The sequence below is a fragment of the Mesoplodon bidens genome (genome assembly GCF_964165515.1).
Source record: "Mesoplodon bidens genome assembly, chromosome: 18".
Taxonomy (NCBI): Eukaryota; Metazoa; Chordata; class Mammalia; order Artiodactyla; family Ziphiidae; genus Mesoplodon; species Mesoplodon bidens.
The window spans coordinates 8,047,820-8,066,483 of record NC_138175.1 but is presented as its reverse complement, the minus strand read 5'-3'; the positions used below and the strand labels follow the sequence as shown (position 1 = coordinate 8,066,483).

Below are 18,664 nucleotides of genomic sequence, written 5' to 3'. Positions count from 1 at the left end.
AATGAGCCGAGAGGCCCCGCCCCCTTCCGGAAGTCGCTGCGGCGGGAGGCGGGGCGTCCTAGCTGTCCGGGCTGAGGTGCGGGAGCCATGGCGGCCTCTGAGGCGACGGCGGCGGCGGCGGTGGCGGGGCCCGCAACTCTGGTCTTGGGAGCTGCGGCCGTCCCGGCGGCCGCGAGGGGAGCCGCTGCCGCCTCCGGCCCGTGGGATCCCCCCGGGCGGCTGAGGGGCAGCCGGCCGCGACCCACGGCGGCGAGGCAGCAGCCTGCGGGTGCGGCGCCGCCGGCCCGGGAGCTCATCCAGCCGTCGGTGAGTGAGCTGTCCCGGGCCGTGCGGACCAACATCCTGTGCACGGTGCGCGGCTGCGGCAAGATCCTGCCCAACAGTCCCGCGCTCAACATGCACCTGGTCAAGAGCCACCGCCTGCAGGTGAGCCTGCCGCGGACAGCGCCTCCCGGGGCCTGGCGCGACCGAGCGCCTGAAGCGGGCGCTCGGGGCCGAGGGCGGCCAGAGCCGCGGACGGGAAGGCGCCGAGGTCCGGCCGGCGTCGGCGGGGGTTTCCGAGGCCCTAAAGTGCCAGACCGGGGAGGGGGTCCCGGCGGGGAGAGTGGGAGCTAGGAGGCAGGAAGGCGCAGCGGTAGGAAAACCCTGTGTCATGCCACTGCGCTGTCGGGCTCGGACCGGCCAGACCACCGGCCTCGCACTTGGCGTCGCGAGCGTTTCTCACGTTCGTCTCGTGAGCTCTCACGGCACCTTCGTTCTACTGCAGAGAAACCGATGACGCACCTGCGTCGTGCTGGGCTTTAAACCCGGGCTCGGGTCGAAGCCGGTGCCGTTTGCACCGCACCCACACTGCCTCCTTCTCCGGGCCAGTTGTTAGCAGGGAGCTGCAGCTTTGGCAACATGTTCCACAATGTTGGTAAACATCACCTTTGCTCAGGGGTGAGACCTAAGCGAAATTTCTCCCGTGGATCTTGTTTAAGGGGGGACACGGTATATAATAACAGGACAATAATCTGAACGTAAAATGGGGCGACTTTCAGCCTTCAGTGCACATCTGTGGAAAGCTTCTTAAAAATCCAGATGTCCAGCCCCATCCCAGACCTATTAAATCATGATTTCTCAGTCATTACAATAGGAAGTTTACTTGCACCTCTTCTTCAAGTCTTTCTAGGCCAACAGGGGCATAATTCCAAAGCACGTTACTGAAAGGAGTTTCGTGAGTATGTAGCTTTCGGTGGTCTGAATTGATTCAGGAGTAAGTTGAAATTACCTCTCCTGTTGCATGTTCCATCTGCCCTTCAGGTAAATCTTCCTCAGAAACGTTTTTAGAATCAGGCTTCTGATAAGAATTTAACAGCAGAAAGTTTGAGGTGATGGTCTCTAGTAGGGCAGATGTGATGCCCCACGGAGGGCAGCCCCCTTCTAGCACCAGCTGGACACAGGCAACAACGTCCTGAAGTGACGATTAGGGAGGCCCGGTCAGGAGAGGTACATGGAGGTACGCTGAGGAAGACCTTGCAGGTGGGGCTGCAATTTCCCTGCAAGTTCTGCGTCTCTTCCACAACACAAGTGAAGTAACTCTGGGAATGGTCTTCATTCTCCTGTTTTCTCCTCCATCCCGAATTTTAATTAAACACTTCCTTTTCTTAACCATATTTTATCTTGAGTGGATGAACTGTATATTTGCAGGAATTCTTCAGCCTAATCCCTGGGTTCTCTTCAGCTCATGTATAACAGCCATCACCCACCTTCAGTATCCTCCCCTCACTGGTAGACAACTAAGGCAGACGTTACATCTCTGAGCACAGAGGAAGCTGCCAGTCTGACCACGACTCTCTTTGTGTTGGCCTGAACATCACTCTCGCAAGCACTTTTTAACAGTTTACATTGTTCTTTTCTATGGAATTGCTGTCAGGGGCTGTGTATCTCTCCAGACTTTGTGAAGCGTCTGTTAAGCGCAAAGATACCATTTACTTGTCAGGACTAGTATACGATGGGTTTGGTAGTATGCAGTAGGTTTATTTCTAATTATGTTTTTAAAATATGTAAAGTTCAGGAATTCTGAAGCTACCAATCCTAAGCATATAATAGGCCTAAGAAGGAGGAATATGTTTGAGGCAACTGTAAATTTTAACAGTCAGACCTTTACTTGGACGTTAGCACAGCAGAGTATCAGCATCCCCCCTTGCTTAGAACCTATGTGAAGCCATTCTTCCAGTTTTAGTCATTTTTTCATATTTCTCTTGTCTGCAGACAGCACAGTGCACTCAAGATTGCTTTCTGAACGGCAGATCTTGAACAACTGAAAAATGGACTCTCCTGAGTTTCCTTCCTAGGTCACTAGAGAGACCTGTTTCAGCAGGAATTAAAGAAACCTCACCCTGAACCATCGTTGTTTCTTCCATGTCAGACAGGCTCACTTTCCTGCCTTGTTCCATCTTTCTAACCATGCAGCCCCTGAACATCTGCTGTCTTAGTGCAAAGGGGGTTCTTTTTTTTTCATGAAGGTAGCCTATGTGACAAAATAGCCCTATCTGTATAGTGTTGGCCCAGTGTGGGGAATCTGTCCGCACAGTTGGGAGCCAAGTCGTAGGCTCTTGAGTTCAAACATTATGCTTGACCCTTGATGTTCTCAAGTATTGGGAGGAGGGAGGGGGAAGAAGGAGGCCTAGTAAGGACAAGAACCGACTGGGAGCTCCCTGTGGCTTTGAAGGCGGTCTGCGTTTGGACCAGAGGCTCCACTAGCCGTCGAGTGTGCTCCTACGGGCCCTGAAGCGTGAGTGTATCTGCTTGGCAGATCTGCATCGTATTCAATGGCGATTTTTCCCTTTGTTCTCTTGGTTACGGCTACTTACATAATTCTAGTTTCTGTCCTAGTTGTTGTGTTTTTTTTCTCCTGGATTATGATAATATATATATTTTTTAATTTATTTTATTTATTTATTTTTGGCTGCTCTGGGTCTTCGTTGCTGCGTGCGGGCTTTCTCTAGTTGCGGCGAGCGGGGGCTACTCTTCGTTGCAGTGCGCGGGCTTCTCACTGCGGTGGCTTCTCTTGTTGCGGAGCACGGGCTCTAGGCGCGCAGGCTTCAGTAGTTGTGGCTCGTGGGCTCAGTAATCGTGGCTCATGGGCCCTAGAGCACAGGCTCCGTAGTTGTGGCGCACGGCTTAGTTGCTCCACGGCATGTGGGATCTTTCTGGACCAGGGCTCGAACCCGTGTCCCCTGCATTGGCAGGCGGATTCTTAACCACTGCACCACCAGGGAAGCCCCTATGATAATATTTTATTCCCTTCCTTCCCCGTTATTTGTTGTAAGGTTCTTATTTATTTCTAGTCTTCAGAAGATACCCTGCCCTCAGTCAAATACTCCCTTCTTAATGATTAACAAATCCTTCTGAAGGATGATGAATAAAAGTGCAGATAGAGTTGTAAGGTGTAAAGTACATGATACCTTTTGGTTTTATGTGGGTTCTTAAGATATATGTCTATATTCCATATCCTGTAAGTAAATCTGGAAATATCCTAGTCCAGCCTTGCCTACAAGGGGATCCATGGAGAAATGAAAGCTGGTGATTCAGGGAAAAGAAGAGTAGGAGTAAATGGGCATTTCTTGATTCTTTTATCCCTCACGTTTAAAAATAGTGAAGGGGACAGGGGCACCCTTAAATAACCTCTTATCCAGCAACACATATTTTTAAAACATGGCTTAGTGGATTTTGTGTTATGTTCAGTCCAGGGGTTTGCTTTTAATGATTTGCCAGGAATTTTTTTTTTTTAAGAAAAGTAAATGTTCCAAGTTGCTCTATAGATCATAGTATACAAAGACTTCTAATTTTAAATTTACAATAAGACAACAACAAAGCAAACTACTTTTCTTCTTGGATGTTTTTCTGCGAAGGCAGAGAGATGCTAGAGTAGCTATAATGCCTTTTCTTCTTTTTTTTTTTTTTTTCCCCAATTTGTGCCACAGTTCTTACAATCCTTTCCTTTTATCCTCTCTTCATCGGAGTCCTTCCTCTCGCTTTGCTCTTCTTCTCTGTTTACTTTTGTCCATCTTGTTTTTCAGTTATTTCCTCTCATAGGTTCTTTTTCAAATTCTTTTACTTAAAATGTTTTATAAACAAGTACCCAAAAGGTACAAAAAGCATGAAGTAGTTTTTGTCATTTTTTTCGGTTATGCACACAAAAGGTACAGTTAAAAGAAAAGTCTGCTAAGTTTTATTCTAGAATGTATATAGCACTTCAGAGCAAAAACATTGCTTTCTTACTCCAGTTCATGTCTTATTGTGCCATTACCATTTCTTATCACCCCATTCTCATCTCAGAGCTTATTTTCTCAGAACAAGAATGGGAAGAAGGCCAGGAACTGGAGAAGAGAGGTGGTGATGGGAGGACTGAGGAGTTGGCCCTCAGAAAGCAGGAAAACGAACAGCGTCGGGTTGTTTCCACACCTGTAATGACAGCAACAAGTAGATGTTGTTGATGTCCGATATGACTGCCTTTAGTGTCTCATCCTGGTGTGTGATACAGTTTTGACTTAGATGGCCACTTAAACATATTCAGTATAATGCCCCAAGTTTTTACTGAACATTTACTCTTTTTAAAACATTCCCAAGTGCAACAAAGTTATAAATATATTCCTCCTTTTGAAAAGGTTTGGGGAATTTTAAGTAATTCCATTAGATATAACAGAGAAATGATGGAAGAGAAGCATAGTTTGAAGCTATATAGTACAGGACTTTGGACGTCCCAGTGGCTAGAGGAATTTGGACTTGGGGAGTATTGGGGTGCCGTTGAAAATGTTTGAGTGAGGTGATGTCATTATCAGAGGTATATTTTAGAAAGGTGAGTGTGGCAAAGTGTGAATGAAAAAGAGATTGAAGGTCTAGAAATTAGTTAAGAAGTTAGTGAGAAAGTCCAAACAGAGAGTCAGGAATACTTGAACTAATGATGGTAGCAGTGAGAAAGGAAACGCGAGGAGGTGGTAGGAGATGTTTTTAAAGCATAACTGCCAAAGCTTGGAAGCACCCAAGATGTCCTTCAGCAGGTGAATGGATAAATGAACGATGGCCCATCCAGACAGGGGAATATTGGTCAGCACTGAAAAGAAATGAGCCATCAAGCCATGAAAAGACATGGAGGGGGCTTCCTTGGTGGCGCAGTGGTTGGGAGTCCGCCTGCCGATGCAGGGGACACGGGTTCGTGCCTCGGTCCGGGAAGATCCCACGTGCAGCAGAGCGGCTGGGCCTGTGAGCCATGGCCACTGAGCCTGCGCGTCCGGAGCCTGTGCTCCGCAACGGGAGAGGCCACAGCAGTGAGAGGCCCGCGTACCGCAAAAAAAAAAAAAAGACATGGAGGACCCTCACATGCTTATTACCAAGTGAAAGAAGCCAATCTGAAAAGGCTACATACTGTATGATTCCAACTAAATGATATTCTGGAAAAAGCAAAACTACAGAGACAGTAGAAAGATTAGTGGTTACCAGGGCTTAAGGGGAAAGGTGTCACGAATAGGTGGAGCACAGAGGATTTTTAGGAAAGTGAATATACTCTGTATGATATTATAACGATGGATAGCTGTCATTATACATTTGGCAAACCCATAGAATGTGCAGCACAAATAGTGAACTCTAATAAAATCTATGGACTTCGGGTGATAATGACGTGTCAGTGTAGTTTCATCAATTGTAACAAATGTACCACTCTGGTGAGGAATGTTAATAGTGGAACAGGCTGTGTTGCGGGGGTGGGGGGGGGGGGGCGGGGCACTACAGTGTATGGGAACTCTGTACTTTGTGCTCAATTTTGCTGTGAATCTAATAAAATTTCTCTTAAAAAATAAAGTTTATTAATTTTTTAAAAAGTGAAGTGAACAGGTATATTGAGAACATGATAGGGAGTTTGAAAAGGGATAATAAAAGGATTGCTAAGCAAATTTAAGATGTATTAGAAGTAAGCATGGGGACTTCCCTCGTGGTCCAGTGGGTAAGACTCCGTGCTTCCAATGCAGGGGGCCCGAGGTTCGATCCCACATGCATGCTGCAACTGAGACCCGGTGCAGCCAAAATAAATAATTTTTTTTAATTGTCCTAGCCTTAAAAAAAAAAAAAAAAGAAAGAATTTTAGAGCTTTCTTAATATTCTCTCTGTATTTGATTTTTTCTTGCAGATAACACTAGAAGGAAAATAATATAAGTTTAAAAGTATTTCATTTAAAAAAAGATGAACTGGTAAATGGGATGAGTTTGGTGATTGAGAGACAGTGTTGGTTGTCATTAAAGCTAGCAGAGGCCAGTGTTTCAATAAAAGTGGCATTTCAATCAGACTTTCACAAGGACAGTATTTTTTTGTTTTTTTGAGATGAATCCATGGATTTTTCTTTCTTTTTTTTTTTTTTTTTTTGCGGTACACGGGCCTCTCACTGCTGTGGCCTCTCCCCGTTGCGGAACACAGGCTCTGGACACGCAGGCTCAACGGCCATGGCTCACGGGCCCAGCCGCTCCGCGACATGTGGGATCTTCCCGGACCGGGGCACGAACCCGTGTCCCCTGCATCGGCAGGCGGACTCTCAACCACTGCGCCACCAGGGAAGCCCTCTTTCTTTTTTTAATTGAAGTATAGTTGATTTACAATGTTGTGTTAATTTCTGCTGTACAGCAGAGTGACTCAGTTATATATACTTTTTATATATATATTATTGTCCATTATGGTTTATCACAGGATATTAAATGTATTTCCCTGTGCTATACAGTAGGACCTTGTTGTCTCTCCATTCTCTGTATAATAGTTTGCATCTGCTAACCCCAAACTCCTAATCCATCCCTCCCCTACCCACCCTCCCCCTTGGCAACCACAAGTGTGTTCTCTATGTCTGTGAGTCCATGTCTATTTCATAGATAAGTTCATTTGTGTCCTTTTTTTTTTTTTTTTTTTGCGGTATGCGGGCCTCTCACTGTTGTGGCCTCTCCCGTTGCGGAGCACAGGCTCCAGACGCACAGGCTCAGCGGCCATGGCTCACAGGCCCAGCTGCTCCGTGGCATGTGGGATCCTCCCGGACCGGGGCATGAACCCGTGTCCCCTGCATCGGCAGGCGGACTCTGAACCACTGCGCCACCAGGGAAGCCCTGTGTCATATTTTAGATTCTACATATACGTGATATCATATGGTATTTGTCTTTCTCTTTCTCACTTCACTTAGTATGATAATCTGTAGTTCCATCCATGTTGCTGCAAATGGCCTTATTTTGTTCTTTTTTATGGATGAGTAGTATTCCACTGTGTGTGTGTATACACACACACACACACACACACACCACATCTTTATCCATTCATCTGTCGATGGACATTTAGATTGTTTCCATGTCTTGGCTATTGTGAATAGTGCTGCTGTGAACATAGGAGTGCGTGTATCTTTTGGAATTATAGTTTTGTCTGGATATATGCCCATGAGTGGGATTGCTGGATCATATGGCAACTCTGTTTTTAGCTTTTTGAGGAACCTCCATACTGTTTTCCACTGTGGCTGCACCAACTTACATTCCCACCAACAGTGTAGGAGGGTTCCCTTTTCTCCACACCCTCTCCAGCATTTGTTATTTGTAGACTTTTTGGTGATGGCCATTCTGACTGGTGTGAGGTGGTACCTCATTGTAGCTTTGATTTGTATTTCTGTAATAATTAGCAATGTTGAGCATATTTTCATGTGCCTGTTGGCCATCTGTCTTCTTTGGAGAAATGTCTGTTTAGTTCTTCTGCCCATTTTTCAATTGGGTTGTTTTTTGTTGTTGTTGAGTTGAATGAGCTGTTTGTATGTTTTGGAGATTAAGCCCTTGTCGGTCGCATCATTTGCAAATATTTTCTCCCATTCCGTAGGTAGTCTTTTTGTTTTGTTTATGGTTTCCTTTGCTGTGCAAAAGCTTGTAAGGTTGATTAGGTCCCATTTGCTTATTTTTGCTTTTATTTCTGTTGCCACAAGGACAGTATTTAATGTAAAGTACTGGTTTAGATTAGCTTATTGGCCTTAAGTTGGTTGGCAGAAAGCAAAAGAAGCAACAAAAATCTCCACAGCCGATAAGTAATAGCTATAGTAATTAATTGAGTGATTATATGATAAGCACTGTTCTAAGTCTCTTAAATTATTCACTAAATCCTCACAACAACCCTGAGGTAGATCGTACTATCATGCCTACTTTACAAATAAGGAAACCAAGGCAGTTAATTTTTTCAAGGTCACAGAAAAGGAGCAATGTAGAGAATTCCATATTCCAGAACCCATGGGTTTAACCACCGCACCATGGTTCTTAAGCTAGGCTACACACTGGGATCATCAGGGGAGATTTTTAAACCAAATACGAAACCCACCCAGAACTAATTATATCATTCCCTGGGACTGGGACCCGGCACAGGTATTTTTTTTTTTAATGCCTCACGTGATTTTTCACAGGCCTGTAGGTTTGAGAGCTGCTGCCCTACACTGGACTGCCTTTCTACAAGTACTCTGCCTGTAGTGTGCAGTCTAAAGCATGAAAACAGTACCAGGAGATGTATCAACTAGTTTCTGCCCTTAAGAAATTTAGTCGAGGAGACAGGAATTCTAGAAGAAGATGAGAGTTTGCAAGTTAAGTTAGCTGCTACCTTGGATTTCAGACAAGGAATAGATCTGGGTGGTGAGCAGAACAAGGGAGTGCTATTTATTGAGAATGTGAGCAGGCGCCATGCTAATCCAGTACTAGATAATCCTGAGAGTTAACTATTCTCTCTGTTTTTGAAATGAGCAAACTGGCTCGGAGATTAAATAACCTGTCTAAAGTCATGTGCCTAATCAGTGGTGGAAATGGCTTACAGGCCTCTCCATGCCGTGCCCTCTTCCCACCGTTGCATTCTGCCTGGAGGGAGACAGTCATCCGAGAGTGGCTGTAGAAGGTGGAAGTGGAAGTGGGAAGAGTGTTAGGCTGAGCAGGGGAGTGTATGAAAAGGGAACAGAAAAAGATATGGTTATGGTGGTCGATTGGAGGCATAATGAGGAGATGGGATTTGATTTGATTTTATTTATTTATTTATAAATTTTGTTTATTTATTTATTTGTGGCTGCGTTGGGTCTTCTGTTGCTGCGCACAGGCTTTCTCTAGCTGCAGCGAGCAGGGGCCACCCTACATTGCGGTGCGCGGGCTTCTCATTGCAGTGGCTTCTCTCGTTGTGGAGCACAGGCTTTAGGCACGTAGGCTTCAGTAGTTGTGGCACGCAGGCTCAGTAGTTGTGGCACACAGGCTTAGTTGCTCCACGGCACGTGGGATCCTCCCAGACCAGGGCCCGAACCCGCGTCCCCTGCATTGGCAGGTGGACTCCTAACCAGTGCACCACTAGGGAAGTCCCAGGATTTTATTTTATGTGCCTTTTTTTAAAAAATAGTATTCGGTGATATATACAAATAATTTTTTGGAATGTCAAATTTGTTCTGACATTAGAAGAGGAAGGAAAATTATTTAGGAGACCATTTAAATAATCCAAATGAATATGAATCTCTAGACAGTGTAGTGCAGTAGGATTATAAAAGGATGGACCAAGGTAGAAGACATGGAGGAATAACTGACTACATTTTATATCATTGAGAGATAAATTACGTTGTTTAAAAATGAAACAAGAATAGCTTCTTTTCCCCTCTACATGAGTGGACACAGACTCAACAAGATCAACATGTTCCTCTTGAGATCCAGTAGGAAAGCAAACGGAGGGAGTCCTAGCCACACGGTGATTCGTTTCTTCTCTAGATGCACACTCATGGGAGCGGAGGAGGTGGGCATGTTCCAAAAGTAGTGAATCCTTTCCCATCACAGCACCTAAGGACTAAAACGTCTAGGTGCTACAGCGGTAGCTGAGGCCTGAGCACGTGTCCAGTTGTTTCCACCCGTAGTAGGGAGGTCCTTGCCCACCCCAGCACCCCATCCACACACCTTCCTCTGGGGCCAGCTGGGGGTTGCCAGATAAGAATTCTACTGGAGGTCATAGGTTTCTCACTCCTGAGGGATGTGGGCTCATCAAGGGCAACAAGACAGCACTTTAAGCTAAATTAACTCACCAATTATTTTAAAATTCCCAGCCTAAAAGTCAATCACATACTTAATAAGAAAGGATTACTAGGATGAGTTAATATATATAAAGTGCTTAGAACAGTGCCTGCCACGGTAGTAAAAGCTATGTTAGCACTGGCCATTATAATGATTACTGAATTTCAAACAGAGCATGGTGCCTGTATTCACGCTACTGTATAAAAGTTGTGTTAACTAGCTTTAGCTACTTTAGGGGGCATTGTGGTGATCAGAGAAAGTCACAGTTCTCTTTATCAGGAAGACCTAGGTCATAGTCAGGTCTTTTTCAGAGACTCACACTAATTCATTGGGGGTGGGATTAAAAAAGAAAGGAAGACTTAAGGATGATACCAGGTCTTGAGCCTGAGAAACTATAAATATACCACTTAACGATTAGAGAAGCTGGCTTGAAGGGCAGAGATTTTGAAGTCTAGAAGGAGTGCTAAAGGAATGGATAGAAGGTTTTTAAACAATGTAGTTGGTTTTTGTTTGTTTTAAAATTTTTTAACAGATTTATTGAGCTATGGTTTACACATGATATAATTTACCCATTTTAAATTAATAATTCAGTTATTTTTTAGTAGATTTACAGTTGTGCAACCATCAACACAATCCCAAATTTTAGAACATTTTCATCACCCTAAAACGATCCCTTGTGCACATCTTTATTCATTCCTTGTTATCACTCCCAGCTTGTTCTGTTGGTTTTTTGAAGATAATTATTTAAAGTAATTTTTCTTTTGCAGGATGGCATAGTGAATCCGACAATAAGAAAGGATTTGAAAACTGTACCAAAATTCTACTGTTGTCCAATTAAAGGATGCCCTAGAGGCCCTGACAGACCATTTTCTCAATTTTCTCTCGTAAAACAGGTATTTTACTTGTCTTTAAGTATACTTCTCTGAGGATGAAATGCAGATGTCATAAACCTCATGTATTCTAATTACTTACCAATCATAACTAGAGAATTGAGCAGAAAGCTGCTTGTAAGGACAGCCACCCAAGTCTCCCACTTGGGGAAAAAATGAGTAGGATGTAAGTGAAGGAGACATGGCTTGTTCTGGAGGGGAAGTTGTCCAGAAGTGGATTTGGAAAGAAAAGAAGACCGAGTCAGCAAAGTATGATAAACTGTGTACTTCCAGATCTCTTGTGTGAATCTGCATGCTTTCAAGGTCAGAGGAGCAAAGGCACAAAGGAAATGTTCTCCCAAGGGATTAAGAAACTGCAGGGAAAAGAATAATTTCAGAAGCAGCTATCATAAAGAGGAGGGAGGGACCCAGCCAGTGGGGAAAGAGATGATTCTGGACTGGAAGAGTTGCCTGCTTTTACATTCTTTTGATTTGCACTGCTATATTGTATCATGTAAAATCATTGTTAATTTGGGTATGTTGATGGTTTTTGAAATGTTCTGAGCAGTTGCAGTTTTTCATTTTAGTCCTTTTGTGTTCTTCCTAGCACTTTATGAAAATGCATGCTGAAAAGAAGCATAAATGTAGTAAGTGCAGCAATTCGTATGGCACTGAGTGGGACTTGAAAAGACATGCAGAGGATTGTGGTAAGACCTTCCAGTGCACATGTGGCTGTCCCTATGCCAGCAGGACTGCATTACAGTCCCACATCTACCGAACTGGCCATGAGATCCCTGCAGAACACAGGTAAAGGGGAAAAAATGGTGGCCCAAAAGCCAATAACTGTGGGAAGAGTTTCAAATTAAACTTCCTGTAGAGCCATTCGTGTGGGGAGAAAGGAGGCATGGCGGAGAAAAGGTGTGACACGAAGAAGGGACTTTTGGAAATGGCAGCAGTAGTAGCAAGTGACCCACATATACTTGACCCAACTGTTCTTCCTTGTTCTTTCACCAGCTCCTTTGGAGAATCCCTTATTATTCCCAACTGAAAACCTAGTGGGTTTTCAATTCTTCAGAAGCTTCCAGCGTTTTCTGTTAGAGGGATACTAGACTGTTGAAGAGTTTTGTATCATGAAACTGTGCTTCATTTGAAACGTCATCTTTATATTTGGACTAAGAGCTTCCTACTTGAGAAATGATAATAGTTGCATTATATAATCTGTTAGCTTCCTAATGCTTACAGATCTAAGTTGAGTTCTGGTACTTAGCACTTTACCCAAAAAAAAGGTGGGCTTCCCTGTTGGCATGTTTCTGAACTTCTACCTACCATATATTGATAATAGGCCGAGTTACAAAAGAATGGATTTCTCTTCGCTGGGTTGAATCTGACCTCTGCTGTAGATGTGGGAAATAGAATTTGTAAGTGAAGATACAGTGCCAGGGTTGATGAAGAAAACTGCAGTTTAAAATTGTTTTTCTCTTTTGACTCTGTCACTGTTTTCAGGGATCCACCTAGTAAGAAAAGGAAAATGGAAAACTGCCTGCACAACCAGAAGTTGTCCAGTAAGACTGTTGAATCACTGAGCAACCAAGCAACCCCAAGACCAGACGCTCAAGAACTAGAAACTTCAGAAATAAAGCTAGTGGCTTCGTTTGAAGATTCTTGCAGCTCTAATGCCAGAAAGCAGACTCTTCCAACACCTCCAAGGTATCCTCAGAAGTTGCTTTTACCAAAGCCCAAAGTGGCTTTGGTTAAACTCCCCGTTATGCAGCTTTCTCCTGTGCCTGTCTTTGTGCCTACAGCCGACTCCTCAGCCCAGCCTGTGGTGTTGGGTGTCGATCATCAGGGCTCTGCCCCCGGTGCTGTGCACTTACTGCCCTTGTCCATCGGAACCCTGATCCTCGGCCTAGATTCGGAGGCTTGCTCTCTCAAGGAGAGCCTCCCTCTTTCAAAAATTGTAAATACTGTTGCTGTTGAGCCAATTAGCACAGGCGTTCAAGTAAACTTGGGTAAAAGTCCATCTAACCCTTTACAAGAACTAGGGAACACATGTCAGAAGAACAGCATTTCTTCAATCAACGTACAGACAGAACTGTCTTATACCACACAATACTTTATACCGTCTGCAGAGTGGGCTAGCCCTGATTCCTCTGTGTCATCTTGTTCTCAAACTGATTTGACATTTGGTTCTCAAGTTTCCCTTCCCATTAGTGTTCATACTCAAACTTTTTTGCCCAGTTCTAAGGTAACCTCATCTATAGCGGCTCAGACTGATGTGTTTATAGATGCTAGTTTCCAGTCAGGTGGGATCTCCAGAGAAACTCAGACCAGTGGAATGCAAAGTCCAACCGATGATCGAGTACAGATGGACCAAGCTGTAATGTGTGGAGACATTTTTGAGAGTGTCCATTCGTCATATGGTGTTTCTACAGACAGTATTATAAGCAGCAGCTTAGTAGCAGAGACTGTGACTCATGGTTTGTTACCTCAGAACCACCCTAAAACTTTAAATCAAGATATTGAGAAATCTGTACCAATTATAAACTTCAGTGCACAGAATAGTATGCTTTCTTCACAGAGTATGACAGATAATCAGACCCAAACCATAGATTTATTAAGTGATCTAGAAAACATCTTGTCAAGTAATCTGCCTGGTCAGACACTAGACAATCGTAGTCTTTTGTCTGACACAAATACTGGACCTGACACCCAGCTCCCATCTGGCCCAACCCAGAATCCTGCAATTGATTTTGATATTGAAGAGTTCCTTTCGGCCTCAAATATGCAGACTCAAACTGAAGAGAGTGAGCTTAGCACCATGACCACGGAGCCAGTCTTGGAATCTCTGGACATAGAGACCCAAACTGACTTCTTACTTGCAGATCCCTGTGCCCAGTCCTACAGTTGTAGGGGAAATTCTAACTTCTTAGGCCTTGAAATGTTTGACACGCAAACACAGACGGACTTGAACTTCTTTTTAGACAGTAGCCCTCATCTGCCTCTGGGAAGTATTCTGAAACACTCCAGCTTTTCCATGAGTACTGATTCATCTGACACAGAGACCCAAACTGAAGGAATCAACACTGCTAAAAACCTACCTGCTCTAGAAAGCAAAGTTCAGTTGAACAGTGCAGAAACACAGACCATGAATTCTGGCTTTGAAACTTTGGGGAGCTTATTCTTCACCAGCAATGAAACTCAAACAGCAATGGATGACTTTCTTCTGGCCGATTTGGCCTGGAACACGATGGAATCTCAATTCAGCTCTGTTGAAACCCAGACATGTGCAGAACTACACCCAGTCTCCAACTTCTGAAAGTGAAATCCACATGGGGGATGGCATTTACAGTTGGTTCCCTTCTGGATTTAGAAGATGGAGAACTGGGACAACAGTGTTAACTCTATTGAATGTACTTGATGATACAGTTACTTCAATTATCTGAGGTTCTTTGCCTTTTGTACTTGTAAACATGAAATTTGTGTAAAAATGTGTGAGTGTATTATAAAGTATAAGATGTTGATCTAACAATGATTGTTTTTGTGTTGCCTACATTTGCCCTTTCAGTGTAGTCTTCCCTTCTTAAAAAAAAAAAAAAATGTATTTCACACCTTTAAAACCCATCTAACCATTTAGCTGAAGCCAAGCTCAGCAGGACTAGGGTACAAACTTTTCAAACCTTCAAAACATTTTAGTCAAAGTATGAATTACTTAAATTGCACCTAAAATACTTTTTGCCAGTGCTTGTTACGAAATTCCTGTGTCCCAATAATGTCTAAAGAAGTCTGACGCTGCACCATCAGATTTAAACACCAACAGCTTCATCTGCTTTGACATCTTACTCTCCCGATTTGAAGACACAAAGGAAACTACACTTGTCTTTAGCTTTTGAGACAATTTTCATATAGTCAATGCCATCCCTCCTCTACGTGAACTCTTACTGATACCAACATTAAGTGTATAGTACTTTCCTCACAAGACGTGTTGCTGTAAAATTATTGCTTAAAGAAGTAGCGGCAAGCACTTAGTGTAAATAGTGATCCTTTCAGTCTAAGTGACAGTAAGTCACCCCAACTATGGAAACGCTGGGCTGTGAAATCATGCCTGTTAGCCCAGACTGGAGTGTGTCCTACGAGCATCTCTCCTACTCTCTACAGAAGGCCAGGACGGTGGCTCCAGAGCTGCTCCTCAAAGCTCACCCACCAGCTGAGTCTGAGTTTTGTCTCTCTAAATGTTTAAAAAAAAATAACATAAGGAGAAAAGGACATTCCCCCCTAAATTTCAACACTTTGCATAAGCTTGATAGGGCAAGAGTGCAATCAGCAGCTATTTTAAAGTGAATCTTCTTTTCATCCACCTCTCATTTTTTCCTTAAATGAGGAAACACATTGGTCTAGCAAGGATAGTATTTGTGCCTTGAGGATAGCAATTACAGAATAGATCCATCTAAAATATGGTGTTCTGCATTTTGTTGCTTTGTTTAGAGAGGGTAATACCAAACAGTCTTCAAAGAAAATGAGGTGAAGACCAAGTGCTTCAATAATCAAGAACATCTGTGTTTTGAGATGGGTGTGTGATTAAGTATGCTTTTGGAGTTTTCTGTATTTAGGAGATTCTGAGTTCTTGATTGTTGGCCAACTTTCAGGCAAGTAAAAATCAGTGCAGTCTGTAAATTTTTCTAAGTTTACCCAGAAAAATGTTCTGTTCTTTCTGTGACACGTGCTTATGCTGCTGAAGGCTAAATCCTCAAAACCTAAGGAGGGGACTAAGAATTCATTGAAGTAAATTAGTGGTGTTGCTACTAATTCCTATCCTGTAGAAGAATTATTGGTAGTTGATAAATAACATATCCTGAGCAGATGAACTCAATCTGATAGATAAAAGTTTGCTTTGGTCACAGTTGCCTATGAATATGGGTTTCAAAACAAACATAAAGCCTTAACTTAGAATTTCATTATGTTTTAGAATCATCACTGCCTTAATGTTCAAACATCTATTTAAGTTCTCCTAATAAGGAGAAATGCATGTTTGTTTATGGCTTTTTGTAAATATATATGCAGTGATCTATGGCTTTAAAAAAATTCTGTGTTTCTGTGACAGTGTTTGTTAATCCAGCCAATAGAGTTATTTGCAAAAAAATGGAGCATGTAATAGTTCTTCATGTACAAGAACTGTTTCCCCCCAAAACCTTAGTTACCTGAATTGTTCTAAGATTATTTGTAAAATCTGAAACTCAGTGATTAAAGAGAAGTGAGAATTCTACCTTTTGTGTGAATTCTTCAGCATACTCATAATGTGACTTCGTTGCCTTAACTTTTCACAAACTCATCATTGTCTGAAAGTCACACGATGAAATGACTGTGCCTAGTTATTTCCATTACTGTCTTTCCTTTGTTCATGAAAATATGCTAACAATTTTCCTAGTAGAAAATGAAAAGACATTCCATTACCAAAACTTCTGGGTTTTTTGGGCTGCACCATGCAGCTTGTGGGATCTTAGTTCCCTGACCAGGGATTGAACCTGGGCCCTTGGCAGTGAGAGCACAGAGTCCTAACCACTGGACTGCCAGGGAATTCCCAAAGCTGCTGTTTTGATGTAAAATTTTTATTTTGATAAAAAGTGCCCTATGATTTAAGTTTTGGGAAAACTTTTTCAAAGGAAATTTGAAAAAATAATTTCAAAGGAAATTACTCTGATTCATTTTTCATCCAAATGTCACCATTTCATAATGGGGTGTCTTTTATCTTTGTAAGTAATATGGTTCTGGCTTAAGAGCAAAAATAAGAGGGTAGGACTATGACTTGTTCTTTGCTCATACTCAGTCACTAATTGCAGGAAAGCCAAATCATTGTATTTGATTCCCTTTAGATAAAGGGAAATAAAAGTAGAAATTTTTTATAGACTTACCTGAAAGATGCAGAGGAAGGTTTGCAGCTACCTTTTTTTTTTTTGGCTGCGTTGGATCTTCGTTGTTGCTAGCAGGCTTTCTCTAGTTGCGGAGAGCGGGGGCTTCTCATTGCGGTGGCTTCTCTTGTTGCGGAGCACGGGCTCTGGGCACGTGGGCTTCAGTAGTTGTGGTTTGCGGGCTCTAGAGCGCAGGCTCAATAGTTGTGGCGCACGGGCTTAGTTGCTCCACGGCATGTGGGATCTTCCCAGATCAGGGCTCGAACCCTTGTCCCCTGCGTTGGCAGGCGGATTCTTAACCACTACGCCACCAGGGAAATCCCAGTTTGCAGCTACTTTTGATTGGAAGAAAATGTATCAGTGTCAGGCTATTTGTGAAGTTGACTTGTTTAATGACAGGGTGATATTTTCATGTAATCCTTTACAGTCTCAATTTTAGAATGCTTATCTTAGTCCCAGTCCAAACTTGTTATCTAATATTGACTCTGAAGAGTACTTACTATCGTGTATACTTAAAGAAATGCTTCTCAGACTTGTTTTCAGAAGGCTCTTTAATAAAGAGTAGGAGGAACATGTAACTTTGGGGCATTTAGGAATGAAGCCTTTGAAGTCTCAAGTATTATGCGGTTTTATTTTCCTTATATCCCAATATATGTGTGTGTTCTCACCTGAAGTGTGTTAAAGTGCCACAGATTAGATTTGACACTAGGAGAGGACATGTCAGTCTGTTGGCTTAAATGGCATGAATTTAATCTAGTTTTTTCAGCATGATGTCGGCTAGTCTAATGTTCTTATAGTCAAGAAGATAGTCGACTAAATACCATTGTTTTGCAATGCTTAAATCCAAAGAGTTCTCTCAATTGTGTGAACTGTATTAGCAGACACACTGATACACTAGTTTACATATCAAGAGAAGCAGGCTAAAGAGCACATGGAAAGGCCTCTCAGGTTGTTGGTGTCCTCAAATTAACACATTTGGGCACTGTATTTTAAAAATATGCATGTTTGAAAGGAGCAGGTGTCCAAAGTATGTGAATGAATAAGAGCATTGTCTATAATACTGAAACTGAAAGAGGGCTAGTATTCATTCAGTTCTTTCAACTTCAGAAAAAATCTAAATTTATATATTGCCTTACTAATAACTAACAAAATAAACACATTTGTAACTTTGTTCTAAATCCACAAAATCAGGAATAGTGAAGGTTGTCATAGGAGAAACTCGTGGTCAAGGCCCTTCCATTAACTTTTGGTTCTTTACCATCAAGCAAGTTAATATTACAGGTCATAAAGGCTACAAAAAAGAAACAACAAAATTAAATAATATTCATTTTTAGTTTATCAGTGAAATAGTCAAATATTTCAGAAAATAAAAAATTGTTTAAAAAAATATATCTCCATGGTGACTTTGTTATTCTCAAAAATATGTTACCTATGTGAACAAAGACTTTTTTTTTTTTTTTTTTGGCCTAAAGGAGTGAGCTGATTAGCATATTATGTGTCAATAAGACCTTGTTCCAAGTTAGGCATCTTCTTATTGCTTCTGCTTGCAGCTTTTTACTCTTTGCTTTCTGGTGATCTAGTGCTTTTTCCATGTCCTAGGTGAAATATTTGGTTTTATGATTGCATCTCAAACATTGTTGCTGCTTAGGACTGAATTTGAAACTGATCCCTCTCCTACTTTATCTTCCTTTTCCTGTGCTGTAACAAGAAATTCAGTGACTTCAAAAAACGTAGCTCGTGCTGCAATAAAAATTTGGTAGGAGTCAATGCATCTGAATTAATCACAAAAGGATATCTAACCTTAAAATGCTCTCCAAAGACTTTTCCCTAT

The 18,664-nt window shown here is 42.5% G+C and overlaps 1 protein-coding gene across 1 annotated transcript; it reads left to right on the top strand.

Annotated features, from left to right (window-relative positions):
- The first annotated feature begins 75 nt into the window (after positions 1 to 75).
- Positions 76 to 18,129, top strand: ATMIN (ATM interactor). The gene is made up of 4 exons (XM_081217234.1): positions 76 to 426; positions 10,829 to 10,954; positions 11,538 to 11,737; positions 12,434 to 18,129. Exons 1-4 carry the CDS (start codon positions 88 to 90, stop codon positions 14,244 to 14,246), a joined length of 2,478 nt encoding a protein of 825 aa, XP_081073360.1. The 5' UTR covers positions 76 to 87; the 3' UTR covers positions 14,247 to 18,129.
- Positions 18,130 to 18,664: the final 535 nt, after the last annotated feature.